This window comes from Falco peregrinus, chromosome 1, assembly GCF_023634155.1.
Source record: "Falco peregrinus isolate bFalPer1 chromosome 1, bFalPer1.pri, whole genome shotgun sequence".
NCBI classification, from domain to species: domain Eukaryota; kingdom Metazoa; phylum Chordata; class Aves; order Falconiformes; family Falconidae; genus Falco; species Falco peregrinus.
In genome coordinates, this window is record NC_073721.1 from 101895346 (window position 1) to 101911615 (window position 16270).

At 42.6% G+C, this 16270-nt stretch overlaps 1 protein-coding gene across 8 annotated transcripts in view; it reads right to left on the reverse strand.

Annotated features, from left to right (window-relative positions):
• Window positions 1-4206: 4206 nt before the first annotated feature.
• The window catches only part of CEP170B (centrosomal protein 170B), a 60508-nt gene continuing 48444 nt past the window's right edge, over window positions 4207-16270 (reverse strand). For 4 of the 8 annotated variants that reach the window (XM_027779375.2, XM_027779377.2, XM_027779373.2 and 1 more), the window contains 6 exons: window positions 13142-13180; window positions 12437-12580; window positions 10716-10804; window positions 10092-10185; window positions 9107-9158; window positions 4207-8418 (listed from right to left, as the gene is read on the reverse strand). In XM_027779375.2, coding sequence (XP_027635176.2) covers window positions 8183-8418; window positions 9107-9158; window positions 10092-10185; window positions 10716-10804; window positions 12437-12580; window positions 13142-13180 — 654 coding nt within the window. In that variant the 3' untranslated portion in view covers window positions 4207-8182. The remainder of the gene's footprint in view (window positions 8419-9106; window positions 9159-10091; window positions 10186-10715; window positions 10805-12436; window positions 12581-13141; window positions 13181-16270) is intronic. The other 4 variants (XM_055808800.1, XM_027779378.2, XM_027779374.2 and 1 more) reach the window with 2 other exon arrangements.

A 16270-nucleotide genomic window follows, 5' to 3' on the forward strand; every position in this document is an offset into this window, starting at 1 on the left:
CCAGTGCTCTCCTGAATTTACTGCTGCGCACAGATGACCTGCTACTGGGGCCACCCCAAATCTCTACTAAATACAGGACTGAGAAACAACACAGAGGCTACCACCACCCCTTCAGACCAGGTTACCAGAAAGCTGAAGACAGGATCCTGCTTGACTGAAGCTTCACCTGCAGTCAGGGAAAAGAGGCAGCTCCAGTGAAGCAATATGCTGAAGGTCCAGACAGCCCTGGGACGTGTCCCTGTCCCTCTGCTGACTTCAGAGGCTCAACATCTAGATTGAGTATTTCAGCCAAGCGCCTCATCAGTTCACGCTGGCGTGCGTGCTGTACACATCAGCAAGCTTAGACACAAGCCACCGAGCTCAGTTTACGTGCAGACTGAAATCCTGGCGTGACCTACACCAACGTAACTCACAAAAGCTCCCACTGACCTCAGTGGGTTCAGGATCACACCACACAAGCAGCAGCACATTCATATGGCATTCAGGACTTAATCATTTATTGCCCCAATATAACCGGTTTAGTTTAAACTGGGAGAGGCTGGGTTATATCAGGGGGAAGAGCAGCTTCCAGAAAAAGTACCCGTATTTCTCCTCCTCCTTGGCAGCTCTCTAACCACTTACAGCACTGATTAATCCCATCATCCTCCTCCTCTCCAGCTTGCAAAAGCCTACTTTCCTTCTGCTTACCTGACCTCACGTATCAGCCTAACATCAATTATGCATTTCTGATCTTACTAGCAGCGTTGTAGCTCTGACATTTTATGGATGGAAGTGGGTTTGTGGGGAAAACATGATTTATTTGACCAACGGATGCAATCAGAGGGAGGAAAGAGACTGGCAAGTTTCAAGGCAAACAAGCAATCTTTTTTTATTCCTCCTCCTTCCCCGTCTCTCAGACAAGGTACCTTCTACCGGTTGCTCTGGTTGACTTGCCACAATCCCCCACACTGGGTAAATACATCTCTCACTGTACAGTTGAATGTCACACCATGGTTAACGTACACCCTCCAAAAAGCAGGCTTGGCCTCCAGTTTGTTAGAAGGGCACACTGGAAGATACAGTGAAAGATCTTCTAACGCCTGTGCGGGAGGTTCGCTAAGAAACTGCCAGTTTAACACGTTCTCATCTCTGAGAGCTAATAATAGACATAAACATTGCCACTGCTGCAGAGATTACTACAAAACTACGTTTCCCATTTCACGAGGACTAGGCGGCTGGGCTCCAAACACCAACAGTCGACAGAAGGATGGGAGGCAGGAACAGCCAGGGTCCTCACACTTGCAAAGAAAAATGCTCTATTTATACTTTGTGCCAAAAGATTGTATACTCAAATGAGCTGGGAGGCGGGAAGAGAAAAAGTCATTTCAGGTCAAGAATTGGGAAGTGATTCAGCTGTTAAGCCTAGAGAAAATTTGAAAGTCTAAATAAAATTGTGATTATTTTGTTTGGAAATACTTTTAAAGGTTTACTCAAATTCCATTAACAAACTCCCCAAAACAAAACCACCAACCAATAAATTCACTAAAATACCTAACCATGGACTTGAAACATCTGACACTTATTCGGAATAACTTTGTTCAACCTAAAATTATATGATTCTCAGACGCATTTTGTTTGCAAAAATATTTTAACTGGGGGGGGGGGAACAACAACCAAAAAAACCCCCCAAACCCAGCGATTTGCATAGCCCAAGTAATTGCAGAGTCCTTTGTTGTCCCAGTCTCATCACTCCTGTGTGGCACTCACCCTCCAGTCGCACCTAGGAAGGGCGACAACAGGTGTTAGGGAAATCTTCAGCAGGTGCCGTCTGCCTTGACCACCTCCAGCGCTGTACTACAAAAGTTACACTCCTCCTGTTCGATTTGCAAAGTACCTGGCAACCCAAGACACCGCTGGCCCGATGCAACTGCTGTCCTCATATCCTCCTGAGGATAAAGAACATTTTTCTTGCTTACACAGAGGTTGCTTTGCCTGCGGTGAAGGTGTGTTATGGGCTGTGGTATAGCCCATCCTCTTCCAGCCTGCCCAGCTGTCAGTAGCTAGGAGGAAAATCCATTCCCTGGGAGACACGTACCACCCAAAGCAGTGACCTGCTATCTATGGTTAGTGCTCTGCTCAAGCCTCTTACTGAAACCAAATTTCACCTGTGCCTCTGGATCTTTCCTTGTCTATGAAGTGCCCCCGGGTGTCAGGGGGATTGCCACGTTTTGGGTTTGTGGCTTTTTTTTTATTATTATTTCCTATGGTTCCTCCAAGGTGGATGTTGACAAAGGAAGAAGTGTTGCTGTTGAATAAGCCTTGTCTGGCACCAATTGTTTTGGCAAGTACAGTATTTGCAGTAATTTCTGTTCAGAGAAGGAAAAAAACCCAAAACTTTAACAGGGTAGAGTCCTAGTGAGCACTGTTTTCTTGCATTGGTTTTTCTTAGCTTCCCTTGTTCAACCCACATCATTCAGAGACTTAAGCAGCCAATCTGTTAAAATAAACCACTTCTTCTTGATAACTGCATCAGGTGTGCTCCTGCACACAGGTGCCCTAAGGCTCTACAGGGCTGCGTCCAAATGGTTCTGCCTCTTCTAAGGAAAGGAGCCCACCCCACAGCCTAACCACCCACTGGTGTCCCACTCCAATCCCATCTTACCAGGAAAAGCTGAGACCAGCAGGGCTTTGCTCTTGAGCTGTCCACAAATGCCCCTGTTGAAAAAGGCATGGTCCTCTTACACCATCATGTGGGCAGGACCCAGTAGATGGTGTCTATTGATAGATCTTCACACGACATCAAAAAAATGACAACGTGTCTCTCCAATGACTTAAAAGTTTTGCTCTAAGGAAAGATCCTGCAAACCCTGCTGAAGGCAACGCTTTCTGGTGTTCCCTTCTATACCCATGTGGAAAGCCAGACTATTTTCCAAGGCAGATGAGGACGCTAAAGAGCAGGCAGGATTGCAGCTGAACACTCAGCAGGAAGACACACACAGGAGATCACTACTTTTGCCATCTATCCTTTAGTTTTACATTCTGCCAGATAGCAGCTTTCATTCCACTGCAAATAGTTTTGGCCACAGTTCCACTACCTCTTCTGTTTATTCAGTCAGACTGTTAAAAATTAATGAAGTGGGTGTACTACTGATTTCAAAAGGGCACTTGGCATAGCATCCCACCTCAAATACCACTCAGTACTGCTGGGGAAGCCTGCGGAGAGGCAATTCAGAGTGTAACCCAGCCCTGTACACAGAAACCCTTCTCTGCAGACATCGCATACGCAAACTAAGCATAAGGAAGCCTCCTTAAGAAAGGCAGAAGAATTTTTAAAGTTTAAATTATTTTCAACACAAAATCCCTCCCTAAAACTTTAAGCATAAAAAGGTCTCATGTTCAAAGATGTAATGCAAATGTCACCAGAGGACGGGAAGTCTCCCACTGATCCTGGTTAGGTACTAATATCTCCCTCCCCCTCCTTGACGTTTGAGTTACTGCTGGCAATCAATGCAATGTTTTTGTCAGCTATGCACGTTCTACTTCCTATGGAAGCTGTGCTAATGCAGTGGGTACGGAGGCAGAATCCCACGTGGCACTGAACCGGCTGGGGGAGGCTGGAGGCACCTGAAGGCTGCGCAGAGGAGAAGGAGGAATTAACGTTATTTCAAAAGTGCCAGGAAGGATGCAAAGGTCAGAAAGAACTGCAGGAGGGAAGAAGGACAGTGATGGAATGAAGGGAAAAATCAAGATAACTTCACAGACATGTAAATGTTAATATAGATATCTAATATATATACATATACATATATATAATGTGAGAGCAAAAGAGTGAGTCTAATGATGTCTTTCTGTAATCACATACCTGCTGGGAAATGATCATATCCAAGCTGGATTAAACTTCCATTGTTAATGATGGCAATGAAATAAAACAGTACCAAAAACTAAATCAAGTATCACCATACCATACTCAGCAGTAAGACCACACTCAAGTGACAGGGACATCAAGCCTGTAAGTACAGGTGCAGGGAAAGGGACCCCTGTGCTATTGGAGAGGGATCTGCCCCAGGCGTAGGTGTCAGCAGGATGGATCCAGCTGCACTGTGTGTCTTCTGTTGCTGACAACTCTTCCATTACACTGTACTTAACACCAATGTAAACAGGCAGTTGAAAAATTTAGTCCATCCAATACATACTCCCCCCGAGATTAACACATGAAATCCAGACCCATTTTCAGATGATAAAAGAATGATTTATTAGAGCAACTTTATGATAAAATTATATAAAATAACAATTTGTTTTTTTAAAGACATCCACAATATCACCTTGAAACAAAATGTACAGATACTGCCTATAATCCAAACAAAAATAAATTACCATTCAAAAAAAAAAACAAAAGCAGAAAAAAAATCAGGGCAGGAGAAACAAATCAACTTTATACACAGTATTTCAGGAGGGTGTGGAACAGAGATAGTCATTAATCGATTCAAGTTATACAAACGTGTTTCAGCTTTACTCTCAGACAGCTCAGCTTGCATTTGTGTTGCATGCAAATGGAATGATCCAGTGAACAGTTCAGAACAGCAGAATCAGCAGCATAACAACAGCAGAGAGTGAAATAGGCACAATTCAGCACAGGGCACATCGAAAGTGAACAGGTAGTTCTGTCTGGTCTTTGCAAAAGTTATACACATTTACGGAACTTCAAAAATAGCTACTGTGATCTGCAAGACGAGAAAAAACTAGTAGAATCTTGCACTTAAATACTTTACACTTTATCTTCTTTTTTTTCCGTCTCCTCTTTTTTTTTTTTTTTCAGTAGGCTGTATGTAAACATTCCATTAGTTGTACCTTTACTAAAATACTCAAAGATGATGCAGACGTTCTTTCCTCTTGGAGCATGACCATGACATGACATCACCATAGATACAGTTAGGTCCTCGCTCACAAAGCTTGTACACATCCTCCCAGGAATTTACATTCACACAATCAGAACAGAGTAAGTTTTTAACATCTGAAAGCATTGAACTGAGAACACTGTTTTCAAGTATAGTGGAAGAGCTGAGGGCTGGGATTTTGAAAGGTACTCATGGCATCAGGCACCCAAAGCATATGGAAACCCAAAATGACCTGAGCACCTGCTTCCCTAAGACTTTGAAAATCCCACCCTTTGTTACATTTCTTTAGTCAGATACAAAACACAGGAAAGCAACATGGTATGGTCAGTGTCACCCCTGTCAAGCTCAATGCAAGGCCCATCCATAGCTGTGGAAGCCAACAGGTATCTTGTGGACTGACCCTGGGCCACCCCGATACACCACTACACACCCGTTAGAGTCACACTGGAGCCGCGCAGAGGTGTTTGCATGGTTGCATACAGTACTGCTTGTAAGAATGAACAATCAGCGAAGGAGTAATAGTCAAGTGGCTAGCTCTTTGGCTTATCTGGAGCAGGCAAGTGCGAACGGGGTGTACTTCAGAAGCAGTGAATGCAAGAAAAAATATGTTGCATGTCATCGTTGATTAGCAAACAGTTTTAACTGCAAAGATCCAAGGATGAACTTTGTGTCAGGACACAGAAACATTTTACAGTTTGGCTGATTCACAAACAAATCAAGCTGGGCATCCTCCCCGCCTTCACACACACATATCCGAATTCTAACAGACACCTACTGTTGCATCTTTAGTCACTTGAAGAGGTACCATATTTTGCGGGTTGATTTAATTGATGTAAGGTGTCTGTGGGCGCTGCCTCAAGTTCAGAACAGAGCAACCAAGGAAGAAAATCCACCCCTGATGTGTTCATCAATGAAAGAAGAATCAAGCAATTTTTAAGTGAAAGTAAAAAGAACTTCCATCAAGGACATGTAGAGAAAAAAAAATAATCCACAAGAGCATAGCCATGAAGATGTGGAAACATTGTTAACAAATAATAATAAAAAAGATGTCTGAGTAATTCACTTGTCTCTACAGCAAAACGGAAACCAACACCACCACCTTATCTGTGAAGGTCCTGCAACTCCTAGTGAGTTAGGGTAGCACCTGTTCGGTTCAAACCCTAACCAAGGGCTTGAAAAGTTGTGTCTCATATCAGGAACAATGCCAACACTTACGATATTCATCAAGGACAGAGTCAGGTATTTCAAGAAAAGACAGATCAGAATAAATGACTGAACGAACACATTCAGATAGTGCATATGTTACAGGCAGAAGAACACCAAGGGCAAGTTCTTTTTTTATTCTGCACTCATCTACGTGAAATCCAGCAGATTTCTTCAAGGAACAGCATCTCCACATAAGCAGATGAGTCTTAAAACCTACTGGAAATCTTGGAAAGATAATTGCACCTATTGTTTACTAGCCAGCAATCTTGCACGCTCAAAAGAAACTAATGGCCTGATGGCATACTCCCATTTTGGGAACAATCCTGTTTCTGCTGAAATTACTAGAAAGCTCCCTCTGGCTTCACCAGGAAAGCGATCATGGTCTTCACTAGTAAGATTAAACACTCTGTGAGCATCCCTATTTATTTAAATTATTTTAACAGGTTCTCACTGTTACAATATTCTAGCAGAAAAGCTCAGGTAACTACTGAAGCTAACTAAGGAATCCACTACCCACCCCAAAATATAAAGCCAGCACACAAGAAGCAGTCAAGCTTGGGAAACCATTTTCACTGGTTAAACTATACACTGTATGAGGGCAAAGTGGAACTCATCTGCTCACCTTTCCCAGTAAGCATATCCTCCATGGCTACAAAAGAATTTCTTTACCTGATTACTGTTTATTGACCAGGAAGAATGAAAAAGGAATTGATACAAGACAGAGAAAACTGGGAGCAAACACGTCTGGAAGAGGTCCCCTCAAAAGCAAAACTTTTGTCCTTAAAGTAACAAAAATTGCTTAGTGTTTTGCAGTTTAACAGAAAGACAGAACACAAAAAACAACTTTAAATGAGAAATTGCTCAGTGCAACTGCACCCAATCCTTAGTGTTTCTAGGATTATAACAGACCAAAAATAAAATCCAGACAAAAATCCCAAATGTACCAAGCGCTTGACACTGTTGAATAGTTTCTGAGGAATACCACAGAACGGTGGTCTTCAAGCACTTTTGCATTGAAAAAAAATTTGTAGCAGAACTAGCCATAAAGGTGGAGCTACATTTAAGCCATTGTATTTTCAGTGCTGTCAAGTGAACGCTAGTTCACAGCAACTGTGCAATTGTGTTTATTACATGAGCCATTGGAACAGATGTTTTTCTTAGCAATTAGCTAATTGCAAACATCTTAGTCTTTGGCCCAGCCAAGAGCATTTGTAGCTAGCTCATTGTAAAAAGTCTGTATATTTAAAAAAAAAAACCACAAAAAAACCAACAAACCCACAACCAAAAAAAGGCAGCTTCAAGACAGCTTTTGTACCAAAATCATGAAAATTTGGCAAGCTAAACTGTAAAATCTGAATTTTTGTACCTGCCCAAACTTTGGGCCTGAAACATCATCAAAAATAGTAACTGTATTAGTAGTCTTTACATTCATACCACTATTAAATTTTACACTTTCCCAAGAGGAAAACAAAGGGTTTATTCTGTCTCATTCTGGTTTTTGGACTGAAAAAGAAGGATTCACAACTTCAGTGTGGTTGCCTTTTTATGATTGCCAAAAAGGACTTCTCACACAACTGTAGTAAGAGTTTCTCCTAGAAACCCACAATATTGCACGATCATTCTGTCGGATTTGCACATCGATTCCAACAGAGTTGTAATGCTTCACTTATACACTTAAAAAAAACCAATCAAACAAATAAAACCAAACCAAACATAGTACCAAAAAAGTGGTGTTGGTTTTTTTTTAAATTACGCCTCATTACAACTGAATAATTATAAACAGGCCAATGCAAGAACACTTTAGCTTCGGCAGTATTGAATGGAGCATATGCAAAGCCTGTTTTCTCATGGCACACTGCAAGACTGAGTAATTTTCTAAAATCAGTTTGCCTCTATGCTGAATATGTGCTGCTCCACAGTGCTAGTCTTGTTTAAAAGGCATACACAGACTTTCCATTCACCCTCACAGCATAGATTACTTTTTTTTTGTGCAACGTGTTAGCAATCTAAACAACTGCTCCACACAAACTGTCCACAAACCACTCATACACAATACTAATGCGACAGTAGATTACAATATGATAGCAATACAAAATATTGTATCAGATCACATATTTCTCTCCATCAGGAATGAAATTCGAATCTTGTAAGCTAGAAGACCCACAGTTCGATTTCTGTGTGTAGTTTCTCATCTGTGCTGGGGACAAAGTCTCCAGTGTGGACACAGAAGCGTTAGCAGTCCTGACTTTAGTGGCTGTAGATTGCTTAGCAGCAGAAGATGCTTTGTTACTGGCAACTACATCCAAGTTTCCAGTAGGGTCAATGATAGCATTTATGACTGGGGAGGGGGAAGAAGAAAAGAGACATACACAGACATATTAGCAGCACTCAGCAGAGTTTCTAAATAAAATGAAGGCAGCAGAACTGCAGGCAGCACTCGCATTCATTTTAGTCATAGTATTTTCTTCATTAGTACCTTCAAGCCTAAGCAGCTTTAACAATCAAAACTTCTCCCAAACTGAAGCTACAGGACACTCAACTTTCTGGTTAAATTGGAGAAAACAAACTAAAGCAGCCAAAGGGCAAGCTTTTAGCAGGACCCAAAATGACGCATGTATGCCTTGATTAATATTCTAGACAATGCAAGAGCTTGTGTTGCCTTTTCTACTGCACAGATCCATGTGCAAAACTCAAGTCCAAAAAGCACAGTACAGCTTATTGGCTGCTAAATATTATTTCAGCAGAACAGACCTTTGTCAGTTCACGTTATGGGAATATGCTAATTACCACAAACAAAGCATTTCCACAGCAACAGCTTCCACATTTCAAAAGTCAACAATTTTCTTAAAAATTGGCAGCACAAGATAAATCTACTGTTCATTCCATATGCACACTCAACAGAGAGCACTGTGCTAACAAACTAAATTTCTGCATCCTTTCCCAGTTTTCACTGGCAAATCAAGTCATATTATTTTGTGCAACTTACTGGCATTTGAGAGACAAAAAGAACACTTTAAATGACCAACCTTCAAGTTGTTTTTGAACTCTTCTCAGCTCCTTCAGGATAGAACTGATTTCCTAGAAAGAAAAGCATCAGAATGGGAAATTAAGCAAAGTACTCAACTGTCGAAGGAATCTAGTCTTAATCCTTCTGCCTCATCTGATCAATAAGATTCAAAGTCCATTCCAACCTTGCTTGTTTAACAGAAAAGACAAAGCTAGTATCTGTATCGAGGTGCACTTGGTCAGTACACAGGGACCTCTGCTCTGCATCATTTCACCATGCGCTACCACACCACCCAATTCATAGTCACAGAGATTTTTTAGGTTTGAGATGCTAGCCAGATTAACTGTAAAAAGGCTCCCCCACATCCTCTTTAACACTAAATATTGGAAGATTACTTGTGAACTCAACTCCTAGACCAGACAAAGCAACTGGCCACATCTATACTGTGGTAGCACCCAGCCACACAGGTCCCACAGAGTGTTACGCGTACACTAGCATCAGCCGTGTTTGTTGGGTCCATGAGTGTCCTTAAATCCTTACTGGCAGTCCCCATCAATGACAACAGGAGGTCACAAGAGCACAGACAACACCCTAGGGCTGAAGCTTTTTTATTGCCATATTATTAAACTGTTACAGGTGAAGAAAACAAACGTTCATGATAACCACCTGTCTACAACTGAAGCTGTGGCAACCACATGGTAGGTGATGCTTTGGTAGATGTTTAAATGAGGCTTAATGACCCTGAACTTGAACATCTGTTAAGGGGCTGGGTCTTTGAAGATGAACCACAGAAGGGAGAGGGTAAGAGCTCGTGAAACACAACAGCTGAAGGAATTCACTTTGTCACATTTCAAACAGCAACAACACACAGCAGTTCAACACATGCAAATGGACTAGTAATTTCAGAAACAGATTTGAGAAGGGCCAGAGGTTGCTGTTTTGGTCTCTTACAAAGCTTTCATGGACAAAAGCCTTCAGTATTTCACTTGTTTGCATGGTCTTACCTTGTTTGATGTCTTCAGAATTGGCACTTCATTTTCTGAATTAATTTTGGCCTCCATCTCCTCCCAGGTGCTTTCTGAGTTTTGAAACAGAATCCTGCAGCACAAGAAGCAGAGCAGGTCTTAAAGTTGCCATTCAAAAGCTGCTTGTTTAAAAGACTTCATTATCACAAGACGTGGCAACAAAGATTAGTGGATTAGCAACTGGACAAAGCACCTTTTAGTTGATTTAGGAACAATCTAAAGTCCTTCCCTAACTGGTGCCTTCTAGAGCAACAACAAGGTATGGAGAGATTTCACAAACTTGGTGACCTGCAGGCTTTCTGAGAGACTCGGGACAGAAAAGGAAAGAGGAGAGAATCCACCGATTTTCTGCTGTAGCTTTGCACAGGCAACATTTAAAAGTTAAGGCATCAAGAAGCATTACAAATCCATCATTAAAACTCCAAAGGCCAAACGTATGAGGAAAAGACACGGCAAATAATCATATTTCCCCTCATTCACACACAGTTTCCTACATCGAGATTCCCTGCTTTCCAAGGAGACAATGTACTATCTTCCACAACTGTAAATCAACAAACTCAGCAGCAAGTCAACATTTCAGGCCAGGGATAAAAAGTTACTTACTTCATTTTTTCAGCTAGATTTTCTGTATTTTCACGGATCGTATGTGATAACTGGGACACTGGGTTCAACATCAGATTGTCAAAGATGACCTAAAACATAGGGGCAAATCAGAGAACTTTCAGCAAAAGCGGCGTATTACAAAAATGGAATTTTTTTTACAACAAACAATCTCCACTCAAACGTCTTCATTTATGTGGACGATACTTGAAGCTCAAAGGAGATTAAGATGACGTGTGGCTTTGTTGCAGCACTTTGGCAAAAAAGATTAATACTAACTTGTTCAGATTTTTTTTCTAGAGACAGAGAGACAGAGTTGTCTGCAGTAAGGTAACTACTTAAGCATTTCTGAAAGAAAAAGCTTAAGAGTTTCCAAGCCTCACAGGCACCTCCCCCCACCAAAAGCCCTCAAAAGCCAAATTACAATGCAAAAAAGTCCCACAAGCAGTCGCACTGAAACAATCTACTGTTATTTATATGGGTTCAAGCCACCTTCGCAGCCAAGTATCCCACCATGTTACATTCTGCTTTATTAAAATACACAACAACAACTCACCAACCCCCAAATATTCAAGTCCTGTGGCTCAGCAGAGCCCCCGGGCTTCTGCCAGGAAAGCCCACATCAGCTGGTGGCACTTTGAACCTGCACCTTTTATTCAGCCTTGGCACCTCTCCACATGGAAGTGAGGGATTGCTCGAAGTCAGGGGCAGGGCAGGGGCAGTACCAGTACCAGGGGCTCAGCCCAATTTCCCCCTTCGTTAGCCCGGCTCAGTCACACTCCTCCTCCAGAGCAGCGCAGTGACTGTGCTGGTCCAGCTCTCCCCTCCTGCCTGCTCTGCCTCAGCTTTTCCTTCCCAACCAGAGCCAGCAGGCAGAAAGCAAGCAGAAGCAACAGCCGAGCGTTGCAGCAGCAGCCTGCACTTCACTCTCCTGCCGCATCACCCCACTACCCCTCAGCCCAGCACCATCCCCAGCCTCAAGTTTCAGGCCAGTCTTCCTCACCCCTTAGCATCATCACAGTGATTTCCAGGTCACCTTGCTCTCTCAGCCCAGAAGAATCGCATCAAATTGCGTATGTTGGAGGAAGCAAATCAGAACAAGTGGCTTGCTCTCTGCACGGCATGGCACAGCAAGCCAGGTGTGCTACAGCACTCCAGCCCAGCTGCAGAAACTCCTCCTAAGGTCCAGATTCTGCCACTGCTGCTCCATGGGCAGCTCTAACCAGGATGCCAGTTGCAGAAAAGTAAGGTGCCATTAAACTATCAGTGCTGCAGATTTCAAAGCTAAGGTTTTGGTGTTTTTCTCTAAAATAGAAGTGAAACAGCCTAAGTAGGCTCCGACACTGAATGCCTCCTCCCGAATCCGACACTGAATGCCTCCTCCCGAAAAACAAGTGACCAAGCCTCAGGTTTTAGTGGAGTTTTACACAGAAAAGGAAACTTCCAGTCAGCATCGTCAAGAAGGGTGAATCTTTCTTTTTTTTTTTTATTTTTTCTTTTTTAAACACTGTTTCTATACCTACAATTCAGGGCTCTTGAGAGGTATTTTTGGTTTTGTTTTTGGTTTTGGTTTGCATTTTTTGGGGTTTTTTGTTTTTTGTTTTGTTTTTTGTGGGTTGTTTTTTTTTTTTTGAGTTGCCTCTTTTGGCAGCTTAGAAAGAACAGGTATACATACTGCAGCTTAAAGCAATGTCATATATAAAGTAAAGAAAAAGGTGGCCTGCCTCCTCACGGTTTCTTGTCCTCGTTTTTCTTGAAGCATCCTCTTCTCTATTATCGTTCATATTTTGGTCAAAATCCTTCAGTTCCACTGATCCTGGAGGCACTTTCTGGTAGTTCAGACTTGCTTCTGGAATGTGCTGCACCAACTTGGAAATAATGAGTAATGAGTCATTAAAAATTAGTAGGGAAGGAGGCACACAGGCACTCACTGCAGGTATTGCAGATTTTCAGGCAAGCCCCAGAGGAACACTGATTCATTTAAGTCTTGTTCAGACAGGTATGGGTTCCTAAGCAAATTACTAGACCCCAATCCTGCAAGCATGTCTACCCACTGGAGTCATCCTACTGAACTCAGTGGGGTTATTTTATAATTTTGAATCTTGCACGTGTACTTGAAAAGTACATCTTTGCCTTTTTTGAATTTAGCTAAAACTCAAAAAGGTCCTGTATTCCCATATCTCATGTTTTAATTTATCAACGCAACATTAAAGCCACACTAAAATTAATCAGAAACCAATTAGTAACACATGGAAGAGATGAAAAAGCAATACAAAACCACTGATAATGCAAATTAATTAACAGGAAGAACAGAAAAGATAAAACAGCTATTCCTGTTTGGTTGACTGACAGACAAAACCTCTAAAAGAAGGGCAGGAAAGTAACAGCGACAAGACAGAGATACAAAAATAATGGGATGGAAAGTGCACCTGAGATGGATATGCCAGCCGAAAAGATCTACGAGCAATCTGTGTTAAAACAGAAACAAAGAGATCAATGCTAGTGAGTGACTGTGGCAGCAAGTATCAGAGAACACATGGTTTGGGGTTATTTGGGGTTGACATTCCCAAAAGCAGATTCCCGAGGACCAGCACTCAATGCCCACCCCTGGCATGCACTGAAGCCCGCGTCCTGGTCACCAACCAGTTCTGCAGAGGCGGTCTCAGGCAGCTCCCCAGTTACTTGGAAACGGACTGTGCCAAGTGAAATCCAGCAGCCCTCCAAGCACAAAGAACGGGCTAAACATACGGCCAGGAGGCTCTTTGGTTGGCAAAGCACACAGCTCTTGCGAGGAAACCATGTGCCATCCAAGGTTCAGGCTCCCCACGCTCTGTGCAATAGCACTTGGGTTATACACACGCAGAAGGTATGAAATATTATGGTACAGGGGCACAAAAGCCAAAAACGCTTAGCTAATAAAGCTTCTCTTCTTTAAGCATCCTTTCATGAAGTGCAGAACCAGTAAGTTAGGCTGCTTACGGCAGTGAAACAGCATCAGGAAGGAATGAGATATTCCTACAGTCCAGCAGTTCTCAGCACAACCAGTTGAAAACACAGTGAGGACAGCACCAGCTCCACCACAACCAGGAGATTTTCATGTGTGACCTGGACTCTTCTCACGCTTTCTGTTCTGTCACGCCCACAAACATTTCCTCTAGTCATACCAATACCAGTATTAAGTTAAACAATAACTTCAGAAACTAAATTGGGCTCTGAAGTTTTTGCTATACGTCATCAACTTTAAAAAAAGACCAACTAAAAGAATTTCACACAGAGCCAAAATTTGCAAAGTGGCCAGTGATTTGGAATGACCCACCTGACTACACCTGCAGCAGCTGCAATTCTTGACTGCCCAGCTCTGTAGAAAGCTGGATCCTGTAAAACCTACGCACCAACAACCCAAGGCATCCCAAACAACCTGGAGCTTCGGTAAACAGGATTCATGAAGATTTCACCCTTGCTGAACTCTGGTTTGGTTTGGTTGGTTGAAGAGGTTTTGCTTAATTTGTAGCAGTACTTAACTCAGTATGCCAAGAATTTAGGTTATTATAAACTATACAGTTGAAGATACAAAACCAAACAAAACTACCCCAAACATGCATTGGGGAAACTGAAAACCTCCCTGGCAAACATCCAAGCCAACACTAGTCCTGAAAGGACAGAACATGAAGAATAAGGTTTACACCTAAGGCTCCATCTTAACTTTTAAGAGAACACTGATGACTTTAACCTTTAACCAGGCTTTGTGTCATGGTGCAACGCAGCAGTTAAACACCACACAGCTGCTCACTCACTCCACTCTACTCAGTGGGACAGAAGAGACAATTAGGGAAAAAAGTAAAATTTATTGGTTGAGATAAAGACAGTTTAATAATGTAGAAAAGGAAGGAATAATAATAGTAATAATAGAATTAGAATATACAAAACCAGTGATGCACAATGCAATGGCTCACCACCCACCGACTGATGCCCGGCCAGCTTTCCCCCGAGTTTATACGCTGAGCACGATGCCATACGGTACAGCATGCTCCTCTGGCCAGTTTGGGTCACCTGTCCCAGCTCCGTCTCCTCCCAGCTTCTTGTGCCCCCCAGCCTGCTCGATGCTGGGGTGGGATGAGAAGCTGACAAGTCCTTGACTTAGTGTAAATACTTCTCAGCAACAACTGATACATCAATGTGTTATCAACAGTACTCTCATCCTAAATCTAAAACACAGCACTATACCAGCTGCTAAAAAGAAAATTAACTCTATCCCAGCTGAAACGAGGACACTTCATATTTAAAGGAATATAAAAAGCAATTCATTTGAGGCTGAGAAATGCTGTCCCACACACTGGTCCAAAGTGAAGTTTCTGGTACGAATTAAACCCTAAAAATGATTCTAGCATCAGCATTTATTCTTCCCCACTTTATTAGAATAGGCATAAATAGCAGTAGAAAGTCAAGAACTAGCAGAATGGTATACAACACTGCAGGAGCCAGAGCAGTATAAGAAACAGTCAAACACAGCAAACAGTTCTTATTCATATACTTCCGTTTATCAGGTGTTTCAATACACTGCTATTACAACTATAGCAGCTATTTCTCATCACTGTCATTTCTTAGAATATTTTATATAAAGTTGTTTAATAAACACAAAATTCACAGCGCTTAGCATCACACACACTGATCTTCAGATATTTCCTAGCAACTTCCCTGCATTAAACCAAAAATAATTGTGTTGGCACAGATTCAGCAGTATTTAGACTGAGGGAAGCATGTCTGCCGATTCTAGTCCAGTTCCAAAGATGAGATGCACGTTTATTAAACCCGTATTTCTTTTAATTGCTCCCATTCATAACTGGACCCCTAGGATGCACCGTTCAGGATCCCAAGCTATCTGGGATTCAACTCCACATCTCAGCATAGCCAGCAGAAATCCTGCTGATTTAACCTGTTGCTGGTTATCACTAACATAAGGCAGCTTCACTGATGAATAGTGGCATTTTGGGGGTAACTCAAACACCCCCCAGCACCTGGCCCTGCTGAAATCACAGTGCTATCCAACCTTATTTGGAGCGAGTCTAGTTAAAAGCCTTTACGGCGGTTTCAGCCACCACTGGCTGGACACACCAAGGGTTATCTGTCTTCATGGCTCCTGCCACTGCTTCTTCCTTCACGCCACTGCAAGATCTCAAAAACTGCTCTAGCAGCGGGTACTGCCAGGAGCATTACCTACAGCACAGCCCTACATTTGCTCTCCTGACTATTTTTATACTCCTGAAGGGGCTGACTGGCATGTCCCACCCAGCAGCGCCGCAAAGCCATGTAGCAGAGAAGCCCTCAATTTGGGTCCAAGCAATCCTGGCTTTGTGATCCTGCCATTCAGCATCACAACCACACACTTTGGAGCCCATCATTCTGCACAGAGCAGAAACGCCACGTTTCACAGGTGCCTCTTCCTCTACCAGCAGAGGACATAGTCCTCTGTATGACCTGACTTACGGTGGTACCCTTCAGTGGCACTCCACAAAAAGGTAGGTATGCTGCTTTTCTGGCAGGAACAGGAGTACGGGCAT